Raw genomic sequence first — 27,653 nt, 5'->3', positions numbered from 1 at the left:
TTAGCAAGGCAGCTTCCGTGCCCAGAGAGAGGTTCCCACTGCTTGGAGCATCACAATCTCGGCTTTCTTACAGAAGGAGGCCAGAAAGCCAGAACAGGGCAGTCTGGAAGACCTGGCTGAGTCCAAGGGCAGCGATGAAACAGACAGGGCGGAGGCCCGGTCCCCGCAGCCTTCAGAACCGGTCTGCATCCAACGCCGGTCACCCTTGATCCGGAACCGCAAGGCTGGCTCCATGGAGGTGAGTGGGGGAGCTGGAAGTGGAGGGGGAGCAATGTGTCTCAGCTGCAACCTAGGCAGGGGTGGCCCTGGGGGTGGTGCTCTCTTCCTTTGAAGAGTGGGGGCTCTTCTCTTTTGGCTCTTTTGGCTTTACAAATGTTTCTTTCTGCAGGTGTTGTCCGAATCATCCAAATCTGGCGGGTACCGGCTCTTTTCCTACGCCAGGCATTCATCAGAAGGGAAACAGAGTGGCTTAGGTATAAAGCATGAAAACCCCTTTTGCTCCCTTTTAGACTGGCCTGACATACAGGCAGGGAGGGGAGCTTGGAGCAGCCGGGGGAGCCAAGATACAGGAGGCAGGAGCAGCCGCTCAGCATCTGTTAGCCTCTGAAGTGGCTCTGATCCTGCTGAGAAGGTGGGGTGCTCCTGCTGAAGAGGAAGAACTGTGGGGAAGTCTGCTTGGCTTGCTTTGTGGGGTCTTTGTCCATCCTCAGACCAAGGAAGCTTCCCTTCTGTGAAGATTGGAGTTAGATTGGCTGAGTTAGGAGGAGTTAGTGATAGTCCCAATTCAGGAAGAGGCCTGTTCTCTTTTTTTTTTATTAAAAAAGTTTTTCAAATACAAATTTCCCCCCCTTTTTTTCCCCCCCTCCTCCCTAACCCCCCTCACCCCCCTTCCCCTTTGACTTCTTCATAATAAAACCCAAATTCATAACAGATTATATCATACTTTGCTATCCACTTACTCCATCTCCATATACTGACCCTTTCTTTCTAATAAAATTATCATACCCCCCTTATACTATGCTGTAATATGCATTTCAAAGTGACATTCTATTATAACAATATCTAGTAACTCCTGATTTAACATAATAATATTATTATATCTCCCAATTTAACAATTTCCGCTCGTGATCTACCCTTTTACTACCCCCCATACGATATAACATTTCAAAGCATACTTCCACTCTAAAACTATTCAATAAATCCTAATTTAACACTTATTCAATTCAACTACCCATTTCCTTCCCCCCCTTCATTACATACATTCACATCTAAACATAATATCCCTTTTCTTTAAACTAAACAATCCATAACCTATCCTATCTCCACCCACTTTCCTACAAAATTACCATAATTATTCTTAATATCTTTATTCTTCTGCCCACTCCCCTAGAAGAATATTCCCTTATGTAAATAAAATCCTAAAAGAAAAAAAAAACTTTAAACTTGTAATCCCTATAACATCTTCTGTAATATCCTTCAACTGGATGATAAACTCCATCACCCATGTTAGGGTAACATCGCATCCTTATTCCAGCAGTATTTTCAGAATCTTCAATTACCATCTGCCCCCATCAGTAACGAATATCTTCATATTGGAAGAAAGAAACAAAAAAAGCCCCCAACAACCACCCGAGTGACTTTATAATTATATTCCGTATAATGTTTATGGAGGTGTCTTTTATCCAGATTATTAATTCCAACCATCATAATAGGGTAACAACCAGATCTTCTGCGTGCCCCAATCCAGTAAATCTCTTGCCATATAACTCGACATACACGTAATATATTTATCCGGAAATCCAAAAATCAAACAAGATGTTTCCAACCATTCAATTTAAGGCCTTTTTCACATCCCAAAATAATTCAGCACTGCAGAGATCTGCCCTATCCTCAGGATAAAATAAACCAATACTTTGCCAATTATCTTTTCATATATTCAGTCCTCTCATAAGTAACTGGCATTACTGTTGTTTAGTTTAAAAGTTTTTATGTTTGTGAGACCTACTTCTTCTTTTCTTGACTTTTTGTGGGTTGGATCTCCATCCTAAATTCCTTTCTGTAGATTGTATATCAACTATTTGGTTTTGCTGGTGTATAACTTGATCCTGTTGGGTTTGCTTTTGTGGCTGAGATCTTTCTGGTTCTGTAAATTGTATATCAACTAATTGACTTCCATGCTGGTTTGTGGTTTGACAAATCATTGCAATAGGATCCGGAACCGCTTCTCTTATATTAAATAATCCAGCTGAGACCTCTGAAAGAGAATCCAAAAGCGGCTCATCTGTGGAGACCTCTTTAACTTGTTGTTTCTTCATTGTCTCCATCTCCATCTCCTTCTGCTTTTCTTGAATTTCTGTCTCTTGTTGATTTTGCTTTTTAAGTACCTTATGATAAAATTCTTCCGCTTTTTCAACAGTATTTATCTGATGTCTTATTCCTTGATATCTCAGTATTATACCCACTGGGACATCCCACCTGAATAGAATATTTTGTCTTCTTAACTCAGTCACCAATAGACCAAATTTCTTTCTATCTCTTACCATCTTAGGCGGCAATTCCTTATATATCCAGATTTTTCTCCCATTCAGTTGTAAAGTAGAATTAAAAGATTTTTGCACAATATCATTCCTTATCTCTTTATCTGTAAAGTAAATCACCACATCTCTAGGCAGTTGCCTTTGTTTTGCAATCCAGGAATTCACTCTGTAAGCCTTATTAATTTTACTGAATACCTCCTCAGGATGAACCTTTAAGATCCCAGCCAAAACTTGAGCAGATGTTTTTCTTAAATCATCACTATTATTTTCCTGTAAGCCTCTGATTCTGATCGCAAATTCTGTAATTCTGTATTGCAGCATTACAACCTCTCTTTCAATTCCTTGCTTTATATCTTCTGCATTATAAGTCTCGTGACCAGCTTCCTTTTTAGACTTTAGTTCTGAGCTATTATCTCAAATATTTATTAAGTCCTTTTCAATTCTTAATATTTTATTGTCCAAATTATCAATTTTCTCCATTTTAGACTCTAGCAATTTAATATTTGTATCCAACTTTATAACAATTTCTGAAAAACCATTAGTCACTGTTACAATCTTTTGTTGCAAATTGTCATACTTTTGTTGTATCATTTCTTTAATTTCCTGCCTTAAATTTTCAAATTTCTGGTTCACAGTCTCATAACATTTTGCCATTTCCTCCTGAATAAATTCTTTTAAATTAAAACCATTCTGCAAAGTCTGTAGGCTCAGAGCTTGCTCAAACAGTTGTGAGTGGGGGAGCACCCCCCCCCTTCTTGTCTATCAGATTTCATTAGTAACGCCATCCTTCCAGCAAACTGTTCTTTTTTACCCCCCAAACAAGATCAAGTACAAATCTCCAAGAAGAGAGGAACTTAAAATAACTCTTTTTCTTTCAAATTGTAGCCAGCAGTATATATTCCGCTACTTTGTATCTGTTATGGAAGGACTCTTAGTTTCAGCTTTCTTCTACTTCCCAAGCCTCAGCGGCCATTTTAAAGCTTTTTTTTTTTTCCTCTTTCACTTTAAAATGCTTGTAAATTCATTAAGGATACTTGCGATTTAGGGTCCAAAATCCAAATCTCATCTTTTTTAATAAGTCCATCTGTTAGATTCGTTAGTTAATCCGGTTCCAGCGCCTAGCTCTGCAAAAAAGCAGATTGCACCCGATGCCCGGAGCAGCGGCGAGGGACAATAGGGAGCTCCAACCTGCCCGTCCCCAAGAGTTAAAAAAGACTCTGGGGACTTCGCAGAGGGCTCTACCCACCCCCGCTCGCTCAGACTCACATTTCCATCAGGAAATGGAGTTTTTCGAGCTGCCTTTCAGATGTAAAGGCGGCTCTTTTACAGGCAACGGGGCGGCGGTCACGGAGGACCGTCTGGCGGCGCCAGAAGCCAGACAGGAAGAGGCCTGTTCTCAGTTAAAGCAGCATCACATCTCGACTGGAGAGCAGGATCTTCCTTTCTTCTCCTGCCTTGCCCTTTTCCTTGGAAGGGGATCTGCCTCCCTAGCCCTTGAAGTGCTCAGTGACCCTGAACCCCAATCTGCCATTTGCAGATTGCCTGGGAAGGAGCCACATTAGCTGGGTTGCCTTGGAAGGCTGATGTGGGGCCTGGCCCCTGCCGGGCATCATTGGCCTGCTTGTGCTGCTAGGCTATTCAGGGGCTTGGCCTGGATTAGTCTTCCCTGCCACCAAGGCTGCAGGGGCCACTTTCAAGCTCGGGGAAGCAGCCATCTTTCGGGGAACAGTGAAGCATGGTGGTCCACAGCCTCCTCTGCTCTCCTCATGCCTGAGCCAGAGCTGAACTGTGGAAGGGGGAGTGTTGAAGGGAGATTGCTGGGCCTTAGCATGCTGGAGGTTCAGTGAAAGGAACCCATCCCTGCAAGGAGAATTTATGAGCAGCCACAAGTCACCCTGTTGGGAGGCAACGCTGACAGCTGCTTTTCTGCCTTCCATCCTGCAAAAAAGCCTGAGAGATGGCTTCCTTCATGGCCAAGGAGATCCTCCTCCTCCTCCTCCTCCTCCCCCCCCACCTGGGAGGGTAGGATGGTTGCAAGGAGGCTGGGGGTGGGGTGGAGATGGGGATAGCTGAGCTTTTGAGCAGCTCTCTCAGGTTGAGCCGGGACCAACAACCTGGTCAACAAGGCTGCCAGTTGGTTCCAAGGAGGTTTCAAGATAGACAAAAATATTCCAGAAAATGCCATCTAATTTTTAGATGTGGAAATTGTGGAAAAGTCTGCCAGTGATCTGAGAGTGGCGGCAGAGAATGGTGGTGAGGAAGGAGATTTGGGCTGGGATGTGTCTACTGGTGCCAGGCCACTCTGTTCTTCTTTGGTTACAGAATTTAGGTGGCTGCCCGCCTTGGACAATGCAGCAACTCCAGGCAGATGACAAAAACAGCCCAGCTAAAACACACACCACTCACCAGCAATCAATACTATAGAAGCAATCTATAGAATTAGAATAGAATAGAATAGAATAGAATAGAATAGAATAGAATAGAATAGAATAGAATAGAATAGAATAGAATAGAATAGAACAGAACAGAACAGAACAGAACAGAACAGAACAGAACAGAACAGAATTCTTTATTGGCCAAGTATGATTGGACACACAAGGAATTTGTCTTGGTGCATACGCTCTCGGAGTACATAAAAGAAAAGATACATTAGTCAAGAATCATAAGGTACAACACTTAATTATAGTCATAGGGAAACAGTCAATATAAATCTTAAGGATACCAGCAACAAGGTTACAGTCATACAGTCATAAGTGGGAAGTGGTGGGAACGATGAGAAGATTAATAGTAATGCAGACTTAGTAACTAGTTTGACAGTATTGAGGGAATTATTTGTTTAGCAGAGTGATGGCATTCGGGAAAAAACTGTCCTTGTGTCTAGTTGTTCTGGTGTGCAGTGCTCTATAGGGTCGTTTTGAGGGTAGGAGTTGAAACAATTTATGTCCAGGATGCGAGGGGTCTGTAAATATTTTCACAGCCCTCTTTTTGACTTGTGCAGTATACAGGTCCTCAATGGAAGGCAGGTTAGTAGTAATTGTTTTTTTTTGTTGTTTTTTTTTTTTTGCAGTTCTAATTATCCTCTGAAGTCTGTGTCTGTCTTGTTGGGTTGCAGAACCAAACCACAGTTATAGAGGTGCAGATGACAGACACAATAATTCCTCTATAGAACTGCATCAGCAGCTCCTTGGGCAGTTTGAGCTTTCTGAGTTGGCACAGAAAGAACATTCTTTGTTGTGCTTTTTTGATGACGTTTTTGATGTTGGGTGTCCATTTTAGGTCGTGAGATATGGTAGAACCTAGAAATTTGAAGGTCTCTACTGTTGATACTGTGTTGTCTAGTATTGTGAGAGGTGGAAGTATGGAAGGATTTCTCCTAAAGTCTACTGCCATTTCTACGGTTTTGAGTGTGTTCAGTTCCAGATTGTTCTGGGCGCACCATGAGGCTAGTTGTTCAACCTCCCGTCTGTATGCAGATTCATTGTCTCAAATGAGACCGATCACTGTTGTGTCATCTTGCAAACTTCAATAGTTTAACAGATGGATCACTTGAGATGCAGTCATTGGTATAGAGAGAGAAGTGGAGAGAGCACACAGCCTTGTGGGGCCCCTGTGCTAATTGTACAGGTATCTGATGTGATTCTGCTTAGCTTCACCTGCTGCTTCCTGTCTGTTAGGAAGCTTATGATCCACTTACAAGTGTGTTCAGGTACCGCTAGCTGATTTAGCTTAGTTAGAAAAATGTCTGGAATGATGGTGTTGAATGCTGAACTAAAGTCTACAAAGAGAACCCTTGCATAGGTCTTTGGAGATTTGAGATGTTGTAGGATGTAGTGCAGAGCTATATTAACAGCATCATCTGTTGATCTATTTGCTTGGTATGCAAATTGCAGGGGGTCTAACAGCAGATCCGTGATGGTTTTCAAGTGAGACAGCACTAGCCTTTCAAAGGTTTTCATAACTACAGATATTAGAGCAACTGGTAGCAGGCAACATGGCCCTCATCCAGATCCCCTCCCTGTGGGATTTTTCACATCCTGGCCCCCAAAGCAGGGGAAGAATCCCAAAACCAGAACAAGCTGGTTTGGCACTCAGTTTTGGGGCCTGGTCAGGGGTGGGGGAGCATCTCAGAAAGGAGAGGCAAGAAAGGGACTTGTCTCTCCTTTCTGAGATGCTCCCCCCCCTGCCTCCGGCCAGGCCCCAAGATTGAATGCCAAACCAAAAAACTGCAGAGATGGCCCAAGACCGACTTGCAGGCGCCCAGACACTTCTAAGCCAGTGGCCAGCCAAAGCCCCATGTGATGGCAGTGGTGGGCAGATCACCTCAAAGGGCCCCCATGGAGAAGCCATGCTTGCCTTCCTCATTGCGGGCTCTCTGGCCAGAGGAGAACAACGGACAAGCGTAGCCTGGCTCTGGCCCAGGAAGGAAGCATCCTGCACCGAGGGCATCTTTTGGCAAAGCTGATAGGCTGTTTTTAAAAGGCATTAAGTCCTGTCAGCTGATTCTGAGCTTTGCTGGAGGATTTTCCCTGGGCTTCTCCTAGGTGTATGGACAGTTTCTTGAGTACTGTGTCCCTCTATTTTTTTCTGGCCAGAAGTTCCAAAGTGAAAAATTTCCCTCCATTCCCATTATTACCACCCAGAACTAGTTACAGTCCACAACTCTTTTCTGCCGATGTCCTTTGTGCACAAGGCAAAGTCAGCCATCGTCCATTTGTTTTCAGCTGGCCCAAAGCTTGGAGCCACCTCCTGTCCTAGAGCTGGCAAGACCCCCACTGTCTCCTGGGTCTCTTGAACCATCCTCTGGCAGGGCCCAGGGGAAGGAGACTCTGCTCACTGGTGCAGTGGGATTTCTTGCTTATGCATGAGAGGTGAAGAGATCAGCTGCCACTCTGCTTTCCAGGGTCTCCATGCTCAAGGCTCTTCAGCACCACAGTCCTGGGTGGCTCCTCCAGTGCCCCAAATCTTCAGGACTATGCACGCAGCCATGGGAAAAAGTTTGTCTCCAGCTTTCTGTACAAAGACGGTAGGTGCACCTTCTGATTTGGGGCCAGGGAACCAGGGTCGGCCTTGGCATGGAGGCTGAGGCGAGTTACTGGAGATGTGGGGAAGGACTGGCCTCTCCCTTCTGCCCCAGGCTGCTGCTTGTGCCTGGCAGCTGTTCAAAGAGGCAGGTGGAAGGTCATTGGGGGGGATTGGGGGCTGAGAAGCTCATGGGGACTCTGGCCATACAAGGCCTTTGGGGAATTTCTCAATTCGCATTTGCAAGGATAACTTGTACCTGTAAAAACTTTCTGAAGCACCTAGTTATGGAAACCACAAATGAAGAAGGATTCAGAGACTAGAACAAGTTCAAAGAAGAGGGGTGACGATGATTGGAGGACAAGGAATTACAAATATTTAATTATTAATTAATTTAATTAATTTAATTATTATTCCGGCTGAAGGCCACTTCAGTTGAACCCGATGCTCTATGGCATACACTCTATTTCACTACCAGACTTAATATAAATAAACTGCCAGTACTAATAAAATCCCTGGTATTCTGAGAAAGTTTGGTCAGTCAGAAAGTTTAGCCAGTTTGGCCTAGTGGGTCAGATGATGGCCTAGAAACCAGGAGACGGTGAGTTCAAGTCCTGCCATAAGTGTGAAAGCCATCTGGATGACTTTGGGCCAGTCACTCTACCTCTGCCCAACTCGCCTCATAGGTTGTTGTTGAGGGGAAAAGGGGAGGAGGGGGGAGCATTAAGTACATTTGTTGCCTTGAGATATTTATAAAAAGAATAAAATAATAAATGAAACCTGGTTCTTCCAGTATAAATGGCCCTAAGGTGCAGGGGAGGGCATCTCCACTTCAGTCCCTCAAGGCTTCTGGGAACCAGCAGGGAGGAGGGCTGGTGGTGATGGAGTCACAGAGAAGCCCAGGTCCCCTAAGGTCAGCCCAGAAGAAGTGCCTCCTCCCTGATTGAAAAGCTGGACGTGGCTCTCCTGCCCAAATAAACCCAAAGTTGTACACCTGCACTCCCCTGATTCTGCAGCTCCTTTCAGGCTCTGTAAGGAGACCCTCCTCTGTCTTGAATCTCTTCAAGCAAAGCTTCAGTTGGTCTGAATTTGGGTTGGTTGTTGTTAGTCTACAGTTTTGGAGGACACTTCAAGAGCTCTACTGTGTGATCAGTCTGAAGATCTGGGAGAAGTTGGGGATGATGGGCCATCAAGGGAATCTGGCCTCTGATGCCAAAAGTGGCTCTTAGGTTGCCAGGGATTATGTGAGAGTTCTCCAGATTTTGTTGTGGAATTGCTGCCTTGAACAGAACCAAAGGGAGAAATTAGACACCAAGGCAGTCCTGGTATAGTTGGTATTAGGTGGCTACTGAGTTAACCTGCTTTCTGGGTTCGTATAACACACCAAACCATAAATTCACTATAAACTAACTCAGCCTCCTATAAATAAGCCTTAAGTTTAAGAAGAGGTGGATGCTGTAACTGGTCTGCAAAGGCACCCTCCAGCCTGTCCTGGGCTCTTGGCTTGGATTGTAGAACCCTGGTTGAGCTTGGCTGGTGAGGAAGGGCTGGCCACTAACCCTGTTTCTTAGTGCCTGAAGCTGGGAAGAGGCCAGGAAGAGGCTGGTAAGAGATGCCAACAGAGGCTCTCTCTGTCCTGTCTCTTTTTCTTCAAGTTGAGCTTGGACCTCCGTACTGTCCTGAAGAGGCTGTGCTGCCTTTCAGTACAATTTTGGGGATCCAGTGAGTTTAGCCCGCCTTCTCCGCTGCCTCTCCCCCTTTGTGCTCCTCCCTTGTGCTTCCCCATCAGCAGCAGCTTTGGCAGGGGCCAACTGCCCCCCCCCACTGAAGGGATGTTTTTTCTTGTTTCCCCAGAGCTCTTGTCTATGCCAGCCATAAAGAGATTTTCTGTGTCATTTGCAAAGCATCCAACTAATGGTACGTTTGCTTCTTAATTTGAAACTCTCCCCTCTCGGCTGTCCCTGCCCTGCACTTGCTGTGTCCTGTGTCTTGCTGTATGTTTGTGACTGGTTGTCTTGTGTAATGTCCTCACAATAACCGCACTGTCTGCTCTTTTCAGAAGGAGGAGAGAAGGGTCACTTAGCCACCACAACGAGGGTGGGCTTAAGGGGCAGGGTCACTTCGGCACCTCTTCAAGAAATTATGTCCACTGACCCATGGACGAAGTCACCAAGGCTTGAGCTTTATTGGAAGGAGACTTTTGAGGAGGGGGAAACATCTCCTGCCCTGCAAAAGTCCGACAAAGTGTACACACACACCCTATTCATAGTGAAGCCCTTTGCCTTAGCACAGAAGCACTTTTCTGGAACACAGATGGGGGAAGGATGTGGGAGAAGGTCATTCCCCAGAGTAGGAAAGGGGCAGTGGTGAAATCTGAACCAGTTTGCTACCGGTTCGCTGGCCGTGCATACGTGCTGCAGGGCCAAGCGTGCGCTGCTTGTACGCAGTGTGCACCAAACATGCTGTGCTTGCATGCGCAGTGTGCACCAAACGCACGCTGCACGTTTAAAAAGCTACCAGTTCGGTCAGTAGTTACCTACTGGTTCGGTTGAACAGGTAGTTTAAAAAGCTACGATCTGACGATCAGCTGTCCTGCGCGGTTTAGCTTTGCTAGAAAGTAGAATTTCCTGCTTTCTAGCAAAGCTAAACCACACGGCACAGCTGATCCCTCCCCCTGCTGTTCTACTTACCTTCCCAAATCGCCTTTTGCCGCATGCTGTGTGCACGCGCATGCTCAATATGCACCAAATGGAGGCTTGATAAGGTAAGTAGAACAGCAGGGGGGGGAGATCAGGTTTAGCTTTGCAGGAAATCCTGCTTTCTAGCAAAGCTAAATCATGCAACACAGCTGATCGTCGGATCTTAGGTTTTTAAACTCAGTAGTTTAAAAAGCTACGATCCGATGATCAGCTGTGTTCAACTGAACTGATAGCTTTTTTTTTACTCCAGGTTCGCGCAAACCAGTACTTTTTATCACCAGCGGTTCACCTGAACCGGAGTGAACCAGTAGCATTTCACCCCTGGAATGGGGCCTTCACCTGGTCAAGAGTTCCTTTTAAATGGTGGGGGGGGGAGAGTTTCCCAAAGACAGTGAAGTCCTGATAAAGCAGGAGAAGAGCTACTGTATTTAAGAGCTTCTACTATAGCTTTCATTGTTCTGAAATTAGGGTTCCCTTTTAGCAGTCATGATCAGAGTGGGCTTCCAAGCTATAAATAAGGGGTTCAGAAACACATACATGAATCTTTCTCATGTTTGCAAGCTTTTGTACTCCACATTGTCTCATTTTTTAAATCTTGTGACGGAAGGGGACAAAATGTGGGGACAACACAAGTGTGCCACTCTGTCTTGGAGATGTCATGTTGATCTGGGTTCTTCAAAGTCTCTCAGACATTCCTGAAGGATTTAACAATTAAACGTTTTGGCGTAAAGGTTTGGTCATTCTCTCAGAAGGGCAAGGAAGGTGGCCTCCTTCGTTAGAGCACCTGCTAAACCTGGCAGAGACCCTGTGCTTCGAGGCCCAGCCCACATCCCTGGGAGGCAGCAGCTGCTGACTTCAAGTAGGAGGAAGCCTTGTTTCAAAGCTTTGCTCCAGATCTCAATCCTTGCATGACCAACTCTCTGGAAGGTATCTGAGATTAAGTGGCTGGCAACCTTAACTTGCTGCAAATGCTGAGGATAAAAGACTGTAGCAAAAGGAATGAGATTCTCGCCACAATGGCCATGAACAGCCCAGCCTAGAAACCTGCATTTTATTTTGTAAAGTGGAGCTTCTGAGAGCTCTGTGCAGATTTTCCTCTAGTTTATGCCAAAAAATAAAAGTTGCTGCTCATCACCTAAATTACAGCTCTTTGGCGGTAAGAACAGCAAGTTTCCTTTCTCAGATGTTGGCCGTGCCACATGGGTCCACTCCCATTTTGCCCAGAGGGAGGGGGGAACCTTTTGTGAGGCTTCAGCAGCAGCATGCAAGAGCCCTGCAGCGATTTCTTTTAAATGTGGGGAGATGGAACTGCTGTTCACAAGCACCTGAGAGGCCACATCCAGGCCAGCCTCCTCCTGTCTCCTGTTTGAGAGGGAAACCACTTTCTTAAGAGGCTTGCTCCCCCTTCCAAAATGCAAATCTTAATCATTCAGATCCCATCTTAAGCAGCCTTGGTATAGGGATCCACAAAAAAACCATGACACTTGACTGGTTTTGCTATTTTGCAAGATATAACACAGGTAGAAATCTCCTTCCCTGAAAGTGTTTTTGTTTTTTAGGAAATGGGCATTGAGCGATAATCCCCCCCCATATATTTCTCATTCAATTTCTTATTCCCTCTGCCCCCCAAAAATTGGTATGCTTGTGGTCTGTTTCCTATTTGTATAAGTACCAAAATGTGTCCATCATGGCTTTTTGTGGGTTTATTTGTTCTGCTGTGTACCAGTTGAGGAGCATTTGAGCCGAGCATCTGGCTATCTTGTTTCAGGAATTCCTTCCAGAAGGAAGGAAGCAGAGCCTCCTCCCCACCACCCCATGATGTTGCTTTCCCCACTAAGTCCCAATGGGTGGGGTGGGCACCTCTCCTGCTGGCTGTGCGGTCACTCCTGTTTAAAAACTGTTTTAGTACTCTTCAGTTAGAGCACAAAGCCTTCTTTATAAAAGCCACCGATCACTTTTCATGACACAGTAAAAAGAAGAGGCAGCCCTAATGGTCTCTGTCTGTCCCCAATAGTTGCTCCCAGGGTTAGCTGCTCCCACATCTCGATGCACCCCAAATAGTGCTGCCCTCCAGCATTAACCTCCTTAACAGATTTTCTCTAGGATAAAACAGGGAGAAATGGCACAAAGCAATAGAAACAGCATGGATGTAAACCAAGTCAGCGAATGAGACCTGGGCTTTTACGCAGCACAGCTGCTCTGGAGAAGCCTGGGGGCATCTCCATGGCATAGGGCCTAGCTATCTTCGAGACCGCCTGCTGCTACCGACGACCTCCCATCGACCCGTGCGCTCCCACAGAGAGGGCCTCCTCGGGGTGCCATCAGCCAAACAGTGTAGGCTGGTGACCCCCAGGGGGAGGGCCTTCTCTGTGGGGGCACCTACCCTCTGGAATCAGCTGCCCCCAGAGATAAGGAGAATCCAAGACCTCAGTGCCTTCCCTCGTGCCCTTAAAACCCACTTTTTCCAGCAAGCCGGGCTGGCTTAGGAAGAAATTTTTTAAATTTTTAAATGTTTAATTGGTTTGTGGTTTTTTTTTTAATTTTGGGCCAAATTTATATAGATTTTAATTGTTTTTAATATTTGTATTTCATGTTTTTAATTCTGGCTGTGCACCGCCCTGAGTCCTCAGGGAGAAGGGCGGTATATAAATTGAAAATAAATAAATAAATAAAATAAATAAATAAATCTGCACACAGGTGCTTTTCCTAGCTGCTGCTGCTACTGCTGCAGCAGCATTTCCTGGACTGTCCAAGGGTTTCTGGCCTAGAAGCGTTAAGGTTGCAGCCTGGGAGCAGCCTCCCTCCCCAAAGGATGGGTCCTGGGAGACGGCTTTCCTTGCTGCTTGTACTGCAGATGCACCCCCCAACCCCCAGCGTTAAGGGGAAGCTATCAGCTCTGCGGCTCTTTTGCTTTGATGGGGGTGGGGGGTGTCCTGAGAGGCTCAGAAAGGGTCAGAGCTGCTGCTGCTGACATTTGGGGTGATCGGACTGGAAGCAGGTTGGGTGGGTGAAGTTCCCCGACACTGATGCTGCTGTTTGGTCTGCAGGGTTTGAAGGCTGCTCCATGGTGCCCAGCATCTACCCATTGGAGACGCTGCACAACTGCCTCTCCCTTCGCCAGGTCAGCGATTTCCTGACCACTCTGTCCGGGAGGTGCGCCGACTCCCAGCCGAGGCCCTGCACAGGTAAGGGGGCAGAGGGGAGGGATCTCTGGGCTGGGCACCCTGGGCTGCCATTCTGAACCCAAAACTGGTTTGGTTTCTCTTTGTGTCATGCCTTTGGTAGACATGCCATCATGTCTAATTCAGAGACAGCTTGTAGCTATTGAACAACAAGCGTGAGGTGAATTCTCTGAAATTCTTGTATTGCTGGCTAATATATACTGAAGCAGGAGGACATCCAAAGGGATGCCAAGACAAAACAAACAGCATCATGGTTATTTAAAGCCCCTGAGGCCCTCCTTAATCTGCCAGGGGAGCCCAAATGGCAAAGATGTCTGCAGAATTCACCCCACCCCACCCCCGGGGCTTCTTTTATTGGGCAAGTTTTAGAGTTCTGAAATCTTCCCCTCCACTCCTGGAACTGTTCAAAGGAAGGTCAGATGTCAGTGAATGAGGATTAAGTGTCCAGCAGGTCCTGGATGCTGCTACAGCACACAGGAGGGAGTCATGATTCAATTGGGGTAAGAGCTGAAAGTTTGTTACAGATTGCAAGAGCCAATGGGAAGAGCTGGCTTGTCTCAGCAGCCTCCCTTCCAGTCTTAATTGGAACAGGCAGCTCCATCAGAGGTCCATAACCTCGTTTCTGAGCCAACCACAAAGCTCTTGTTGGTCTCCGTGCCTGAGCAATCCTGGCTGCATGTCAGATAAAACTGCAGCAGGTAGGGAAGGGCAGGCGGAACATCTGAGAACTGTGCACACCCCGCTGTGTGATCTCCAAGCTAGGCTCACAAACCCCCTGAAGAAGCAGTCCTGATTCTGTCGGTATCCACCCCACCTTCCCCTCTGTGGGGCACCAGGGTCGACAAACCAAGGAACAGTTTGTGCAAGTAACCTTGGCTAAATATGTACTGGACCCGTGTCCCTCTTGGCTTGCCTATGCAGTCCGAGAGGTGACACGTGATTGGATCCAGGCAGTAATAACAGCATCTTTGGGGGAGGGGATCTTCCCCGCCACCCTGAAGGAGGCGGTGGTGAGACCCCTCCTCAAGAAACCTGCCTTGGATCCAACCATATTGAATAACTTTCGGCCGGTCTCCAACCTTTGCTTTGTTGCGAAGGTTGTTGAGAGCGTGGTGGCTCGGCAGCTCCTGTCGGTCCTGGAGGAAACAGACTACCTGGATCCATACCAATCGGGTTTCAGGCCGGGGCATAGCATGGAGACAGCATTGGTTGCACTAGTGGATGATCTCTGGAGGGCTCGGGACAGGGGACACTCCTCTGTTCTGGTCCTCTTGAATCTTTCGGTGGCTTTTGATACCATCGACCATGGTATCCTGCTGTGACGACTCAAGGGGTTGGGAGTGGGAGGCACTGTTTTACGGTGGTTCTCCTCCTATTTCTCGGGCCGTACGCAAGCGGTGTTGGCAGGAGGGCAGAGATCGGCTATGAGGCCCCTCACTTGTGGGGTGCCCCAGGGGTCGGTTCTCTCACCTCTCCTGTTCAACATCTATATGAAGCCGCTTGGGGAGATCATCCATGGTTTCGGGGAGAGGTATCATCAGTATGCTGATGATACCCAGCTTTTTATATCCACCCCAAACCAGCCTAGTAATGCCCTCGACGTGATGTCCCGTTGCCTGGAAGCGGTACGGACCTGGATGGGGAGGAACAGGCTCCGACTCAACCCCGCCAAGACCGAGTGGCTGTGGTTACCGGCATCTGGGTCCAATCAAAATATTCCATCGTTGACCATCGGGGGTGAGATGTTACTCCCTGTGGATAGGGCCCGCAACTTGGGTGTCCTTCTGGATTCACGGTTGTCTCTGGAAGATCATGTAGCAACCGTGACCAGGGGGGCATTTGCCCAGGTCCGCCTTGTGCGTCAGCTGCGCCCTTACTTGGACCAAGATGCTCTACACACCATTACTCATGCGCTGGTCATCTCCCGCCTTGACTACTGCAACACTCTCTACCTAGGGCTGCCCTTGAAAACCATTTGAAGGCTTCAACTGGTGCAGAATGCGGCCGCGCGGGTTGTGATGGGAGTGTCCCGACACTCCCATGTTACACCCCTCCTGCGCAACCTGCATTGGCTACCGGTTGCCCTTCAGGTGAGGTTCAAGGTGCTGGTTATCACCTATAAAGCCCTTCATGGCCTAGGCCCGGGATACTTGTTGGACCCCCTGCAGCCAGCAACAATCTCCAATCGCTTGGTGCGTTCCCACAGACAGGGCCTCCTCAGGTGCTGTCGGCCAGACAATGTCGGCTGGCGACCCCCAGGGGGAGAGCTTTCTCTGTGGGTGCACCCACCCTTTGGAACCAACTTCCTTTGGAGCTCCGGATGGCCTTTGACCTTCGCTCGTTCTGCCGTGATTTGAAGACCTGGTTGTTTTGTAGCCTGGACTGATGGGGGGGGTTCTTAATAGTTTTAAATTGATTTTAAACTGTTTTAATTTGGACTTTTAATTTCATATTGTTTTAATGTGCAATTGTGCATTTTATTGTTGTGAGCCGCCCTGAGTCCATTGGAGATAGGGCGGCATATAAATCGCATTAAACTTAAACTTAAACTTAAATCTTCTGGCCTTGCTCTGAGTGCAACTCAAGACGCCTGTTGGAAGAGCTGAAGACTTTCCCCGAATGAAGTCCATGCCATGGTGTGGGACACCCAGCAGCCATAAATTTCCAACAAGAGCAGAAAACCTTCCAAAACAGCTGCTGCCTTGGTGGTCTAAAGGCTCCAGAGGCCCCAGGAGCAATGGCTTTGCCTACCCAGACCTCTGAGCTCCAAGTGGGTCAGGATGCTGGCTCTGCCCATCTGAAATGATGTGGGGGGGGGGCTTCTGTACTGGTGTCAATCTGATTTGAGCCCCGTAGATTTGGGATTTGTGAGTTGGGCAGCCGCATAAAGCTAGTGAGCAGAACGGAACTTGGGGAGGCCTCACGTTACTGCCCTGCTTGTCTGCCACTTCTGCAAAGGAGCAGAAATGGTCTTTTTTCTGGGAGGGAACGAGTGGTTGTTGCCCTATGCTGGAGAATGGGAAAAAAAGGCTGTGAGGTGGCCGGAAGATGAGGCAGCCCACCTGAGTCTTACCAGGGGGCAGTGGCTGACTCAGGGAATTGAAGGGGTGGCAACATTGCCAGATTCTGATAAGCGGCTCTTTTGCAGTTGTGAACACTTGGGCAGCCAATACAACAGCAGGAAGTGGGGCTGCTCATGCAGGAGGGTCTTGGGGGGTGTTTGATTCCTTCTGGCTGAAGGTGCTGCAGAGACCGTGCTGTACTGGCCAGGGATTTGCCCATGACAGTCTCCCTTATGTTTGCCTTGCAGAGGGGAGCAGCCTGTTTGATGTGACCTCCGGCAAAGGCTTCATGGAATCCTTACCTTCTTTGGTCAGCTGCTTCCACGAGGACCAGCCTGCTGACAGGCCCCCCAGTGAGGAACTGCTCAGCATGGAAGAAGGGGGCCTGCAGGGCTTCATCCCTTGTGGGGAGCTCCTGGCAGTGAGTGAGGAGGAGGCGGCGGGGCCAGAGCAAAATCGGTTGGAGGAGGCCTCAGCCGAGCAGGAAGAGCAGTCAAAGGAGGGAGAGGGACAGCTGTGGGGCCTATGGGGCCCAGAGCCAGACCCAGATGGGCTGAACAGCAAAGAGGTGTGAGAGATCTTGCTTAAAAGGCTCCCGAGCAAGGGGCTCAGGGACCTTGCCTGGGGCAGGGCATCTTCTACTCCTCGGTAGCACCTGGGAGACTGCCATTCAACCAGCAAAAGCCCAGAGCGGTGAAGATTCCAACATGGAGCCACATTGTCCCAGTGGAGCTGAAGAAGTTTCAGGAGCAGCTCAGGGGAACAGTTCACTCCAGGCTTTCCATGGGGTTCTGGTGAGGCCACTGAAGCAGCAATCAATGTGGCTTTGGATGGCATAGAAAGCGGACTGGCCTCCCTGAAGCCCCTTTCCAGCCTTGCTGGAACCACTAAATGAACCAGGTTTTCTTAAAAATATACAAATCAGTTGCTGTCTGGGTGGATCGGTGATGTTACCCAAATAGTAATATATTCTTTGCATCAATGGTTGGAGGGAAGAGGGAGGGGGGCAGATGTCATGTCCAAAGTGTTGGTGGTTAAGATTTCTGTGTTTCTGAATTACGACACACTCTCTAAGTCCTTGTGCTGTAGGTACAATCTGTAGTAAAGCACTCTTGGCCCTGATTACATCATTATTCTCTGCTGGACTGAGATGTAGAGCCTCATTAGACAGGGGTCTCTTTCTCTGGCGAGGCAGGAGAGGATGTGGAAAAGGGGCCCAAGAGCAGAGCCTCCCTGGGCAGGAGCAGTTTGTCTTGAAGGAGCTGGAGGAACCCTGGAAAGCCAGGGGAGGTGGGGATGTTAAGAGTAAGGCTTGGCCAGGGGCTGGCCAAAAGGCTGCCTGATTTCTACAAATCTCCAGTCAAAGGAGAGGGAGGCACGGTTGATGCCACATCATATTTGCCCAGATTTGTTCACAAGAACCCCAGAAGCTGGACTTCGGAATCTGACCCCCTACAGATGTGCCCCAGAAGTCTGCCTGCTCCACAACAGGAGAGGAAGTTTAGGGGTGGTTCTGAGGATGATCACAAGGAGGGGTCTAGTGACCCATGACTGTTGGCCTTCAAGCAGCTTTACCACATTCTCCAAAGATGTTCTGCAGAGGAGGAGAACAAATTGGTTCTTTCAGGGAAAGGAAGCAGAAGGGAGGCAGGTGGGCGCAGGAGGAGCCAGCCAACTCATTCCAGGGGCTCCAGCCTGGAGGAAGGCAAAGCAGCTTCAGTCTGAATGGAGGACTGAGGATCACATCTCAGGTTCTTGGCAATGGCTTGAAATGGTTGTGGACAGGCTGCTTCTCCAAAGCCTATCTTCTCTGGCGGTGCTTTTTTAGTAGACTATTTGCGTCTAAGAAGGAGGCAGAGAAAGCAAGTTAAAAGTGGATTGCTATAACATTCCATGCTTGAGCTGCAGCAACTGTGTGGTGGCACCTCTCTGGAGGGAGCCCAGGGGCCTTCGCATGCCAGGAGGGACCGCAGATCGGAGAGATGCTTGTGGGTGTTATCTCAAACTGGAGAGCCTTTTGGCGGCATTCTTGCCACAGCTGCAAGGCAAAACGGTTTCCTGTTGGCAGACGCTGGTCCCCCTTTACCCTGGTCAGGCAGACAGAGGAGAGCTTTCTAAGCGTCCTTTTCTTGCTGAAGGAACTAAGGCAGCAGAAGGGGAAGGGTGGAGGGCATCCCGTTTGGTTGTACCCAGTGGAGGGAGTTCAAGCGAGAGGCTCTATGGACAGACTCCTGGATGTTGAGATGACAGTTAAATTGTCAGGACCCCCAAGGTGCGGGGTAGGGATGGGCTTGCTAGTGAAGGTGGTGTGCTGATCGAGTTGCACAAAGGGTGGAAACAGATAGATGGAATAAAAAAGTGCCATGTTGGGGAGTTGGTGCAACTGGAGGTGGAATGTAGGGTGGGCAGATCATGTACAATAATGCCAAAAGAAGTCCTTCTAAACACTGTGATGACTCAGAGCTGTTGCACACCACAGCTGCCCCAAAGATCACTGCTCTGACCCGGGGGTGTCCTTTGCTACCCATTTCAGTTCTCCCCATCAGCATTTCTGGCTGATCCCCCCACCTCCGGTTGATTGCTGCCATACTGTGCCTGAGTCCAGAGCACAGAGGAGGGGAAAACTTCCTGAGGTCAGCCGAGAGGCAGAAGTGGGTGAGTGGCTGAACTAGCTACAGTCCTGCGCACAGCTGAGATCCCCAGTCCTGAGAATAGTAGGAAAGGGGAACAGCACCAACCTCAAGAGTGCCAGTGCAGGGAAATTACTTACAAGGCCTACAAAGCCCTCCAGGATCAGAGCAGGACAGGCTGCTCCAGTTGCCAGACTCGGGATCAAAAATAGGGCTGGGCCACCTATCTGGTCATGTTGGCTGTAGGATGCTGAAATGCCTGGGATGTTGCCAGGATAATTTCTGCTTCATTTATTTCACTTTGCCAGGCTTATGTGCTACTCGAACAGAAGCAGCCCAGCACCTCTAAATTCTGTGGCAATGCTTGAGGGGTCATTCACCATGCTGGGCTGGGTGCCTGAAGTGGGGAGTTCAAACTCTTTGAAGCCTGAAGCTCATCACTGTGGCAAAGCCCAGTCTTCCAGGTGTGGCCAGGTCCAGGAATCAAGCCCAGATGCTTGTCATATTGAGGTGCCTTCCTTCTTCACACTGGCCAACTAGCTTTCACTCGCTGCCTGTTGTTTAAGTTGCCCTGTTTAAGGCTTCCCCCAAACTTGCTCCCAAACCAGATCCCTCCAATTTCCTCCTTCTTGACCCCAAAACCTGCCTATCAAGAGTGGCAATTTCTCTCTGCTCCTTTCTTCAGCCCAATTTGAGTTCTTCAGGATCTTTGGGGGACTGAGGGGGAGATCTGTGCAACCTCTAAGAGAAAGTGTTGCCCAGCTGTTACATTGCCAGCATCTGGAGGGAGGGGGACAATGGTGGAGGGAGAGAGAACAATGGTGGGTACTGCAAGCAAAGAGGAAGTTGGAAATCCCCCCCCCACCTGAAGGCTGGGGTGTGTGTGTGCTTGGTGAGCCCTAGTTCTCCTTTCCCAGCCAGACTCGCAGCCCCAAAGAAGAGAGACCCACAGCACAGCCATTCCTTCTGTGCTGTTTTCTCCTCCAGGATCAGCCTTGGCTGCATCCCCATTATGGGAACCCAGCCATTGACTCAAGAGCGTCTTACATACAACCTCAGTTAGGCTGTGCCCTAGCACAGCCCGTTCGGGACCCACCTCGGCTTTTTCATGTTCCTAACTCTTAATGTGCCCAGCTGTGGCTGGATTGAGGCAGGGTCACAGGGCCACTCTGTGGCCATTCTTGTGGCCAGGTGCCTTCAAACGAGAGGAGCAGCACCCCAGTTAAATAACTAAGTAAGGAAGCCATGCCTTGATGGGCCAAAATGGCTCTCTTGACCTTGCGATCACCAGTGCGCCGGAGGGAGAGCCTCACACAAATCATGTGGTTAATGTTGCTTTATTGGTCAGCGCAGACCCATTCCTTTGCGGTTATTAGCACTACAGCGTATTGCACACAGAAATGAAGGCAGGCGAGATGTTGGAGGGGGACAGATCTAACGGGGAGCCAAAGGGCCAGAGGAGAACTGTGCTCTTTAGGTGAGACTTCCACCACACTCAGCAGATGGGTGGCTTCTCTTTCTTTTCCACGAGGCCAGAGAGAAACAGGAGTACTTGGGTACTAATTACCACATGCAGGAACAGCAGAAGCGGTATTTTTCTCCTTGGGTTGCCAAAGGTCAAATTGGTTCTCATGGCTAAGGATGAGCAATATTTTTTATAAATTTTGCCATAAAATGGGCAAGGGGAGACTGCTGAAGCTTGCTTCAAAATTACAAAATATTGGAGTGACTCTCAGACAGGGCTGTGAGGAACAGGAGGAGGAGGAGATGGGTCAGAGTCCTTGTATTGCCTAAGAGGAACAGTTCTTGGTCTCCCCCCTCCCCCCCCGCATTAGCTTCAGCTTCTAAGACACATTCATAAGTGGGTCAGTACATTCACTTGTCTAACTACAGACGTACACTTGGTCTGCCAGCTAAACACCAGTCAGAAGGGCAGCAATTCAAGCCACAAGAACCACAAAGGTTGGCATGCATTTCCCCTCATTCAGGACCAGATGTCCCAAGGCTGACCTGGGCTCCTGCGGACCGAAGGATTCAAATGTGTGTTACCAAAGTGATGGGGGGGGGCAGGATAATTCTTCATCCTCTGTCAGTTTGCAGCATTTAGAAACATGAGTACCCTGTGACCTGGGAGTTAAGAGTCTACAATAAAAGTCAAAACATTTTAAACACAAATGCAAAATAACTATACCTGTACATGAAAACGTACATGTCATTAAAAAATAATAAATTAAACAATAACTGGAAAAAAATAGCACTACTCTATTTCTCCTCATCCGCCCTCTCCTTTGAAGAGTGCCAAGTATCATCTGTTTCTTCCAAGCTGACCTATACCTGCAGAGGACAAAAGGATGCTTTCTTGCAACCTGCTCAGCACTGCACTGGGCAGCTCCCAATGCCTGCTGCCTCAACTGCCGACCCATCCCAGGCACAGACAGCTTTGTATGGATGTGCTGATCCCGAAAGCCCTCGTCACAGAAAGTGAAAGATTTTGCTTTCAGCTGGGCCTTTGAGTGGATGAGAGCTGTGGGCAGAGTGGCAGACGCCATCCCAGCCTCAGGCCCTTGGACAAAAGGGCAGCCTGGGCACAGATTGTCACAGGAACCTCCCCCATTCAAATTATTGTGCCACAGAGGGGAAGATGGGTTGTGCCATCTCTCTGAAGGGTCTGAGGTTGCCAAAGTAGCATTTGCCACTTTATGTCTGTTCCCTTGAGACGGTCTCTTCTGTTCAGCTTCCCTAGAAAGTAGGGCCTTGTGGCCGCCTGCTTCCTTGACTTGCTCTAGACGTTGAGCCTTGCCTTCTCCATCAGGCCTCTGTCCTCTTCCAGCGTGGTCCCCAACATTCCCTCCTAGGATTGCCCAAGAGCCGGATCCACGAATCTAGCAGGAGGGAACTCAGTCATGGGATGAGAAGGAACAGGGCAAAGACAGGGCAGACAAACCAAGGAGCTGAACTCCTTGGTAGCGATTCCAGGGAGAGCAAACAAGTGGCCACTCTTGCACACGTATCCAGGCGTGTGGGACAAGTCTCGGGGGCTCTGGCAAGCAAGGATGGAGTGCTGCTCCTGCTGAGTTCAGCTGATACTCAGGAAAGGCAACAAATCAAGCGGTGGGGAGCAGATGGGTCTTCCAAGTGCTGTGTGGGAGGGGAAGGAGAGGAGGGGAAGCTCAGACCTCAGAACTCTATCTTGCATGCAGGGAAAGACTCGTCCTGCATCACCACGGTGCTGCTGCTGGCCAAGACCATGATCTTCAGCTCCTGCTGTTTCTCATGTGTCTGCTGGTACCATTCCCGCGTCACTTCTGTGTCATGTGTTGGGATTAGAGTTACCTGGGGAAACAATAGATATGGACCATGTGTGAAAAGGCTGTGGACTGCACTGAAATTCTGGCCATCACCAATCCTGAAGAAACGGAGGCCAGCCAGGCACCTACCTGGAGATTCTCCCCCCACTGGGCTTTTCCCTCCAACAAGGCATCCAGGACAGCACGACTGGGCTCCCCACTACTGGGGTCATTCCCACTGACAACATAGTAAGAAGCTCTGACTCTCCTGAAGAACTCTTGGTCTGTGTTTTTCCCACTGCAATGGTTGGGGATGTAAGCCAAGTCCATGTAGGCAGGTGGTCCAGGTGATGTGGAGGAGCTTTTGGAGCTGCTGGAAACTTATGGAGAAAAAATGGAGGTTTTTGATAAAGGATGCAACAATTGGAAACTTTTTCTTATTATTTGGTCTAAGAAACATCTATTTTTTTTATACTTTACTAAATTTGATCTTTTGCAATAGCAAAAGTATGCTAGGCAGTTCACAAAACAGAACTTCAACTGATCTTTTAGATAATCTTTAGAACTTGGGACTGAGCCCAAAGCCTGGCCAGGCTGCCAGGCCCTGTTGACAAGGCCCCTCCTGGATTATTCTAACCCCCATGAAGCAAGGGCAATCCTTGCAGGACACATCCCAGTAACCAAAGAACAATTTGCTTGGTGGTAACCGGCATTTTGCTATTCTGCTAATCTGTCCACATTCACACACAAGGTTGAGGATCTGAACTGGCATCTTTTAAAATTCTTTTTAGTGCCATTTCGATGGAAAGCAATCTTCCTGGGCATAATTTTTTCTCATAACCACTGAAATGATAGTTGTATAAAGATGCTGGAGTGCACCCAGTTTCTCTCCCTTATGAACTACCTAGACAAAGAGATTGATCTAGATTTGCATGATCTCTTCCACTAAAAAGATTTGCTGAGAAATGTAAGCAAATAAACTTTCTGCTGTCCTCTTTTAGATCTAGGCAAGATAATTCAGTTTCTTGAAAATTGGTGGTGTGGAAGCTGGACTTTGCCAAGTAGCCTTGGCAGACTAGAATAGTTCCAAAAGAATAGGAATGGCTACTAATAAGGCTTTGACAATGCAAGCCATAGTAGGTATTCCAAATAAGGCCAGAAGTCTTCAGGATTGAAGCCTATTCTGGATCTGAGCACAGCACCAGGAGACTGGGAAGGCCAATCTCATTTTCTCGATAGGACCAGGTTTGGGAAGCTCATCAAATTTGTAGATGACACAAAGCTGAGGGGGAATCTCTAATATTTCAGAAAATGGAGCTTGACAGACTTGAGCATTGGGCCCTATCCAACAAGATGCAATTTGGTGATGAGAAAAGTAAAATCTTACATTTAGAAAATCTTACATAAGAAAAACCAAATGCACAGGGTATAGAAGAGATGGTGCCTGGCCCAATACTAGTAACTTTGAGAGAGATCTAGATGGCCTAATAGATCACTCCTTGAATATGAGCCAGCAGCTGCCAAAAAAGCCATTGCAGTTCATCAGCAGAGGGCATCAAGATCACACAAAGTGATAGTACCGCTCTATACTGTATTAGCGAGGCCACACTTGGAATACTGCATCTAGTCAACATGATACAAAAAAGATGATGAGGCCCTAGAAAGTGTGTACAGAAGAGCAACAAAGATTGCTCTTTGCTCTCCAAGACTCCAGGGGTCTGGAGGCTAAATCTTATGAAGATAGATATGTTCAGCTTAACACTGAGGGGAGACATGACAGCAGTTTTCCTATACTTGAAAGGCTCCCATTGCTCTATTCTCCATTGCACCAGAGGGCTGGACAAGAAGCAATGGGTGGAAGCTTGTCAGAGGAAGATCCAACCTGGATATAAAGATTAATTTCCTGATACTCTTAAGCAGTAGATTAGCATGCCTTCTAGAATGGTGGACACTCCATTGCTGGAGGTTTTCAAGAAAAGATTGGACTATTTGTCTGAGGTCGTATGAGGCCTCCTGCTTTGTCTCTTCCATCCCTGTGATTCTATGCTTCTATTAAATGCACAGATTGGATCTTCAATGGCTATTAGTTTCAATAGCTGTTTACAAATTCCTTATTGCAAACAGCATACTAGGGCTGTGAATCAGCCATGGAAGGGAGCTGTGCCCTCCTGTCCATGTTTGTGAGATAAGTTCTGCTTGACCATGGTGTGACATAGAACATGACTGGAACGGGGCTCCTGCTTTTTTCTCTCTGCCACTTAGGGGTAGCACATCTTGTGCCAATTCACACCAAACCATCCCACCCTTGTTTCTGCCGGGATCCACCATAGGTCACTGTGTATTCTTTCCATTAGCAATAGGAACCAGAATTCCATTTCTTGACAGCTGACCAGTTGAAAATCAAGTAAAACTCCATGTATTTCAGGATCTGGCCTTGCTGTTTAAGTTTATATTGGACAGACCCCTCCTGGAAACACTGTCCAATTATTGCTTTCATCTTGTTTACTTTTTGCAAAAAAAGCTGTCTTCCACTGTGATCCCTAAACATAAGAAATGAAGCTGTCTGGGCAGGCATTCTTTTACACTGGTCACCTCCAAAGGAATGCTGTTTCTGGGAAGTTCTTTGCCTGGGCCTTGTTAGTTTGCCTCCCTATAGGAATTATCTTTGGAACAAACGATAATTTGTTTGATGTGTGATTGGTCACTGGGTTTTGTAGGCGTCTCCACACTTCTCAAAATCCCAAAGGTTGAGAGCCTTTGGGCAAGTGCCCCAAGACTCCCAGCTTGATCCCCTCCTCCCCCACCTTTCTCTTTCCAAGAGGACCTCTTGAATGGTAAAGCCGAGTCTAAGGTCCACTAGGGCCAAGGAGAGACACATTCCTCACCGGGGTCCAGATGCCCTGTACCTTTCAATAGATTTCCAGAGTTCTCTGGTGCTCCCAGAGCTCATGTGTGAATGATTTTCTAAGATTTTCCCAAAGATAAGAGTCTTTCCTTGGATTCTCCTTGCTGGCCAGACACAAGTCATTGTTACTGGAAGGGAAGGAAGGGGACTGTTAGAAGTCTGTTCCCTGTCTGCTCTTTCCCCATCTGAATTGTGTAAAATCCTCAAGACTGCAATTCAAGAGACAGTAACTATATAGTTACCCCTAAAACAGTAACAATTCAAATGGCTAAATTGACACCCACATGGGGTCTTCTACTATCATAAGAGCACTTTCATATTTTATGAAAATATGATGTTATCATGTTTTATGATGTTTGTGTGTCTATATTTTTCTTGACTGTACACCGCCTTGAATCCTACGGGAGAAAGGCGGTATAGAAATATAATAAAATAAATAAATAAATAAATAAATAAATAAATAAGTATGCTTTCCATCAGCTGGTGCCATCGCTATTTCTGAAAATAATCTATGTCCATTAGTAGCCTTAATCACGGATTTGCTTGATCCACCTTTAAAGCCATTATTAGATCTTGTGGTACTAAACTCCACAAGTTAAAAATGTGGTATGTGTGTAAACAAATCCCTTCCTCTTGTTTGACCTTAATCTCCTAACATTCAGATGCAGAAAACACTCTCATTGAGTTCCAGTGTCAGGAGACAGGAACTTTGTTATATCACTTTCTTTTTTTTTTCTTCAGCGTGAACCTAGGTCACGAGCAGATTCCCAGTGTCCAAGGGAATTGTCCCTGCATGGATTACCATAGGACTGAAGGATCCCCCTGAAGCTCTCCCTTATTTCTGCATTGGAGAAGGAAATTAACTACCCAGAGGAAAAAGTCCAATAGTGTATGCTTTTGTGAAGATCATTCCTCTTAGCGAGGCCTTCTATATTCATGAACTTGGAAAGTGGCCGGCTGCCTCTTCACTTCTAGCTATCTAAAAAGGAAGCTTCATTAACCTTCCTTGGCTTTTCTCAAGTACACAGGAGAATGTTCTGGTCAGATTCAAGGGCGTTAATAAGGCGTGTAGTAAAAATCATGGGCTCCTCCAGCAGAGCTTTCGTTCTGTCATGGCCATACTTCCAACATAGGATCCTGGAGGAAACAACCAGGCACTTTCTAGACTGCCCAGTAAATCGCAGGGCAAGGGTTCTATTCCTCAGCTCCTCTACTCCTGAAAAGCCTCAGAAGGTCTCTCCCTTCAGTTGGGCTGCTTTCAAATACTGAAGGTTTGCTCTCATGCATTTTGGCATGAAATTGGAGACACGGATGATGTTATTTCTGGTAACCCTTAATCAACTTTTGCTGATTAGAACCTAATGATGAGACTTTATAATTTCTTTATAGCTAAGAGATGAGATATAGAAGAGGTATTTTGTTGAAATGTCAGAGAAAGTAATAAATTGCTAACATTGTACTTGTCTTGACAAGGAGGTTAGTAATTATTTTATATATCTTTTTTAAAATTCTCATTTTCCCTTCTTTGCACTTTTTTTCTTTTTATATTTTTCTTCATTTGTTTTAGTTTTTTAATCTTTGTATCTGTACACTTCAATAAAAAAGAAAAATAAATTGCTGGTACAGAAATAAACAATCTAGTCTCTTTTTTGTTCTCTCATTTCACGGATACGGAAGAATGGCAGGGGCTAAGGAGCTGAATGGCAATCCAGCAAAGGAGCAGGGCTTCTGGGCACCCTAATCCGGATGTGACTGCGCTTCCTTAGGAAAAGTGACTGAGCCAGATTTAGATCCAGGGTTTCTGAATGCTCCTGAAGTAGCAACAGGATCCTGGGTGCCTTGATTCACCAACTATCCCTTTTCTTTCAGAAGGAAGACTTTAATAGAAGGCTACTGTAGAAGATTTCATGGGAATCTTCAAACTGGCAGCCCAGAATTTTTGGGCAATGGTGGTTTGGCCTCCCTTGCCCATCGCTACCTGCAGGCCTATGAGATGAGCAAAGGAATTGCCTCGGTAGCTCAGCAGTTCCTGGCTCTCAGCTGTGAAAATTATACCATGGACTTTCAGCAGAAAGATCACTAAATGCCTGAAACATTTTATACAATGTTTAAAATGTAAGCAAACAAGATAAGTTTGATACCCTTCCAGCCCCCTGCCCTGTGAAGGCCGTAAGACAAACCACTTCAGGCCCAGAAGGTTGTTTGCCTCCACAAATATCCCCAGAAAGGCCTCGTCTTCCAGAGCCGTTGAGACCTAACTTCAGACCATCGTCTTTTCCGAAGGAAGTTCTCCCACACCTCTGAGCAGAAGGGACAAATATGCTTCCAACGA

General features: G+C 47.2%; 2 protein-coding genes across 15 annotated transcripts in view; one reads left to right on the top strand and one right to left on the bottom strand.

The window, feature by feature from the left end:
• PPIP5K1 (diphosphoinositol pentakisphosphate kinase 1) overlaps positions 1-17,621 on the top strand; it is a 34,960-nt gene extending 17,339 nt beyond the window's left edge. For 8 of the 12 annotated variants that reach the window (XM_087877947.1, XM_087877944.1, XM_034435564.3 and 5 more), the window contains 6 exons: positions 74-238; positions 389-473; positions 7,438-7,560; positions 9,411-9,473; positions 13,303-13,440; positions 16,748-17,621. In XM_087877947.1, coding sequence (XP_087734073.1) covers positions 74-238; positions 389-473; positions 7,438-7,560; positions 9,411-9,473; positions 13,303-13,440; positions 16,748-17,073 — 900 coding nt within the window. In that variant the 3' untranslated portion in view covers positions 17,074-17,621. The remainder of the gene's footprint in view (positions 1-73; positions 239-388; positions 474-7,437; positions 7,561-9,410; positions 9,474-13,302; positions 13,441-16,747) is intronic. The other 4 variants (XM_087877942.1, XM_087877946.1, XM_034435563.3 and 1 more) reach the window with 1 other exon arrangement.
• Positions 17,622-20,450: 2,829 nt separating this feature from the next.
• MAP1A (microtubule associated protein 1A) overlaps positions 20,451-27,653 on the bottom strand; it is a 76,412-nt gene continuing 69,209 nt past the window's right edge. For all 3 annotated transcript variants that reach the window (XM_034435560.3, XM_087877941.1, XM_034435561.3), the window contains 2 exons: positions 22,567-22,796; positions 20,451-22,462 (listed from right to left, as the gene is read on the bottom strand). In XM_034435560.3, coding sequence (XP_034291451.2) covers positions 22,307-22,462; positions 22,567-22,796 — 386 coding nt within the window. In that variant the 3' untranslated portion in view covers positions 20,451-22,306. The remainder of the gene's footprint in view (positions 22,463-22,566; positions 22,797-27,653) is intronic.

The sequence above is a fragment of the Pantherophis guttatus genome, chromosome 13 (assembly GCF_059756535.1).
Source record: "Pantherophis guttatus breed Tessera chromosome 13, ASM5975653v1, whole genome shotgun sequence".
Taxonomy (NCBI): Eukaryota; Metazoa; Chordata; class Lepidosauria; order Squamata; family Colubridae; genus Pantherophis; species Pantherophis guttatus.
The sequence above is the reverse complement of the archived record's forward strand: the minus strand, read 5'-3'. Positions and strand labels throughout refer to the sequence as shown.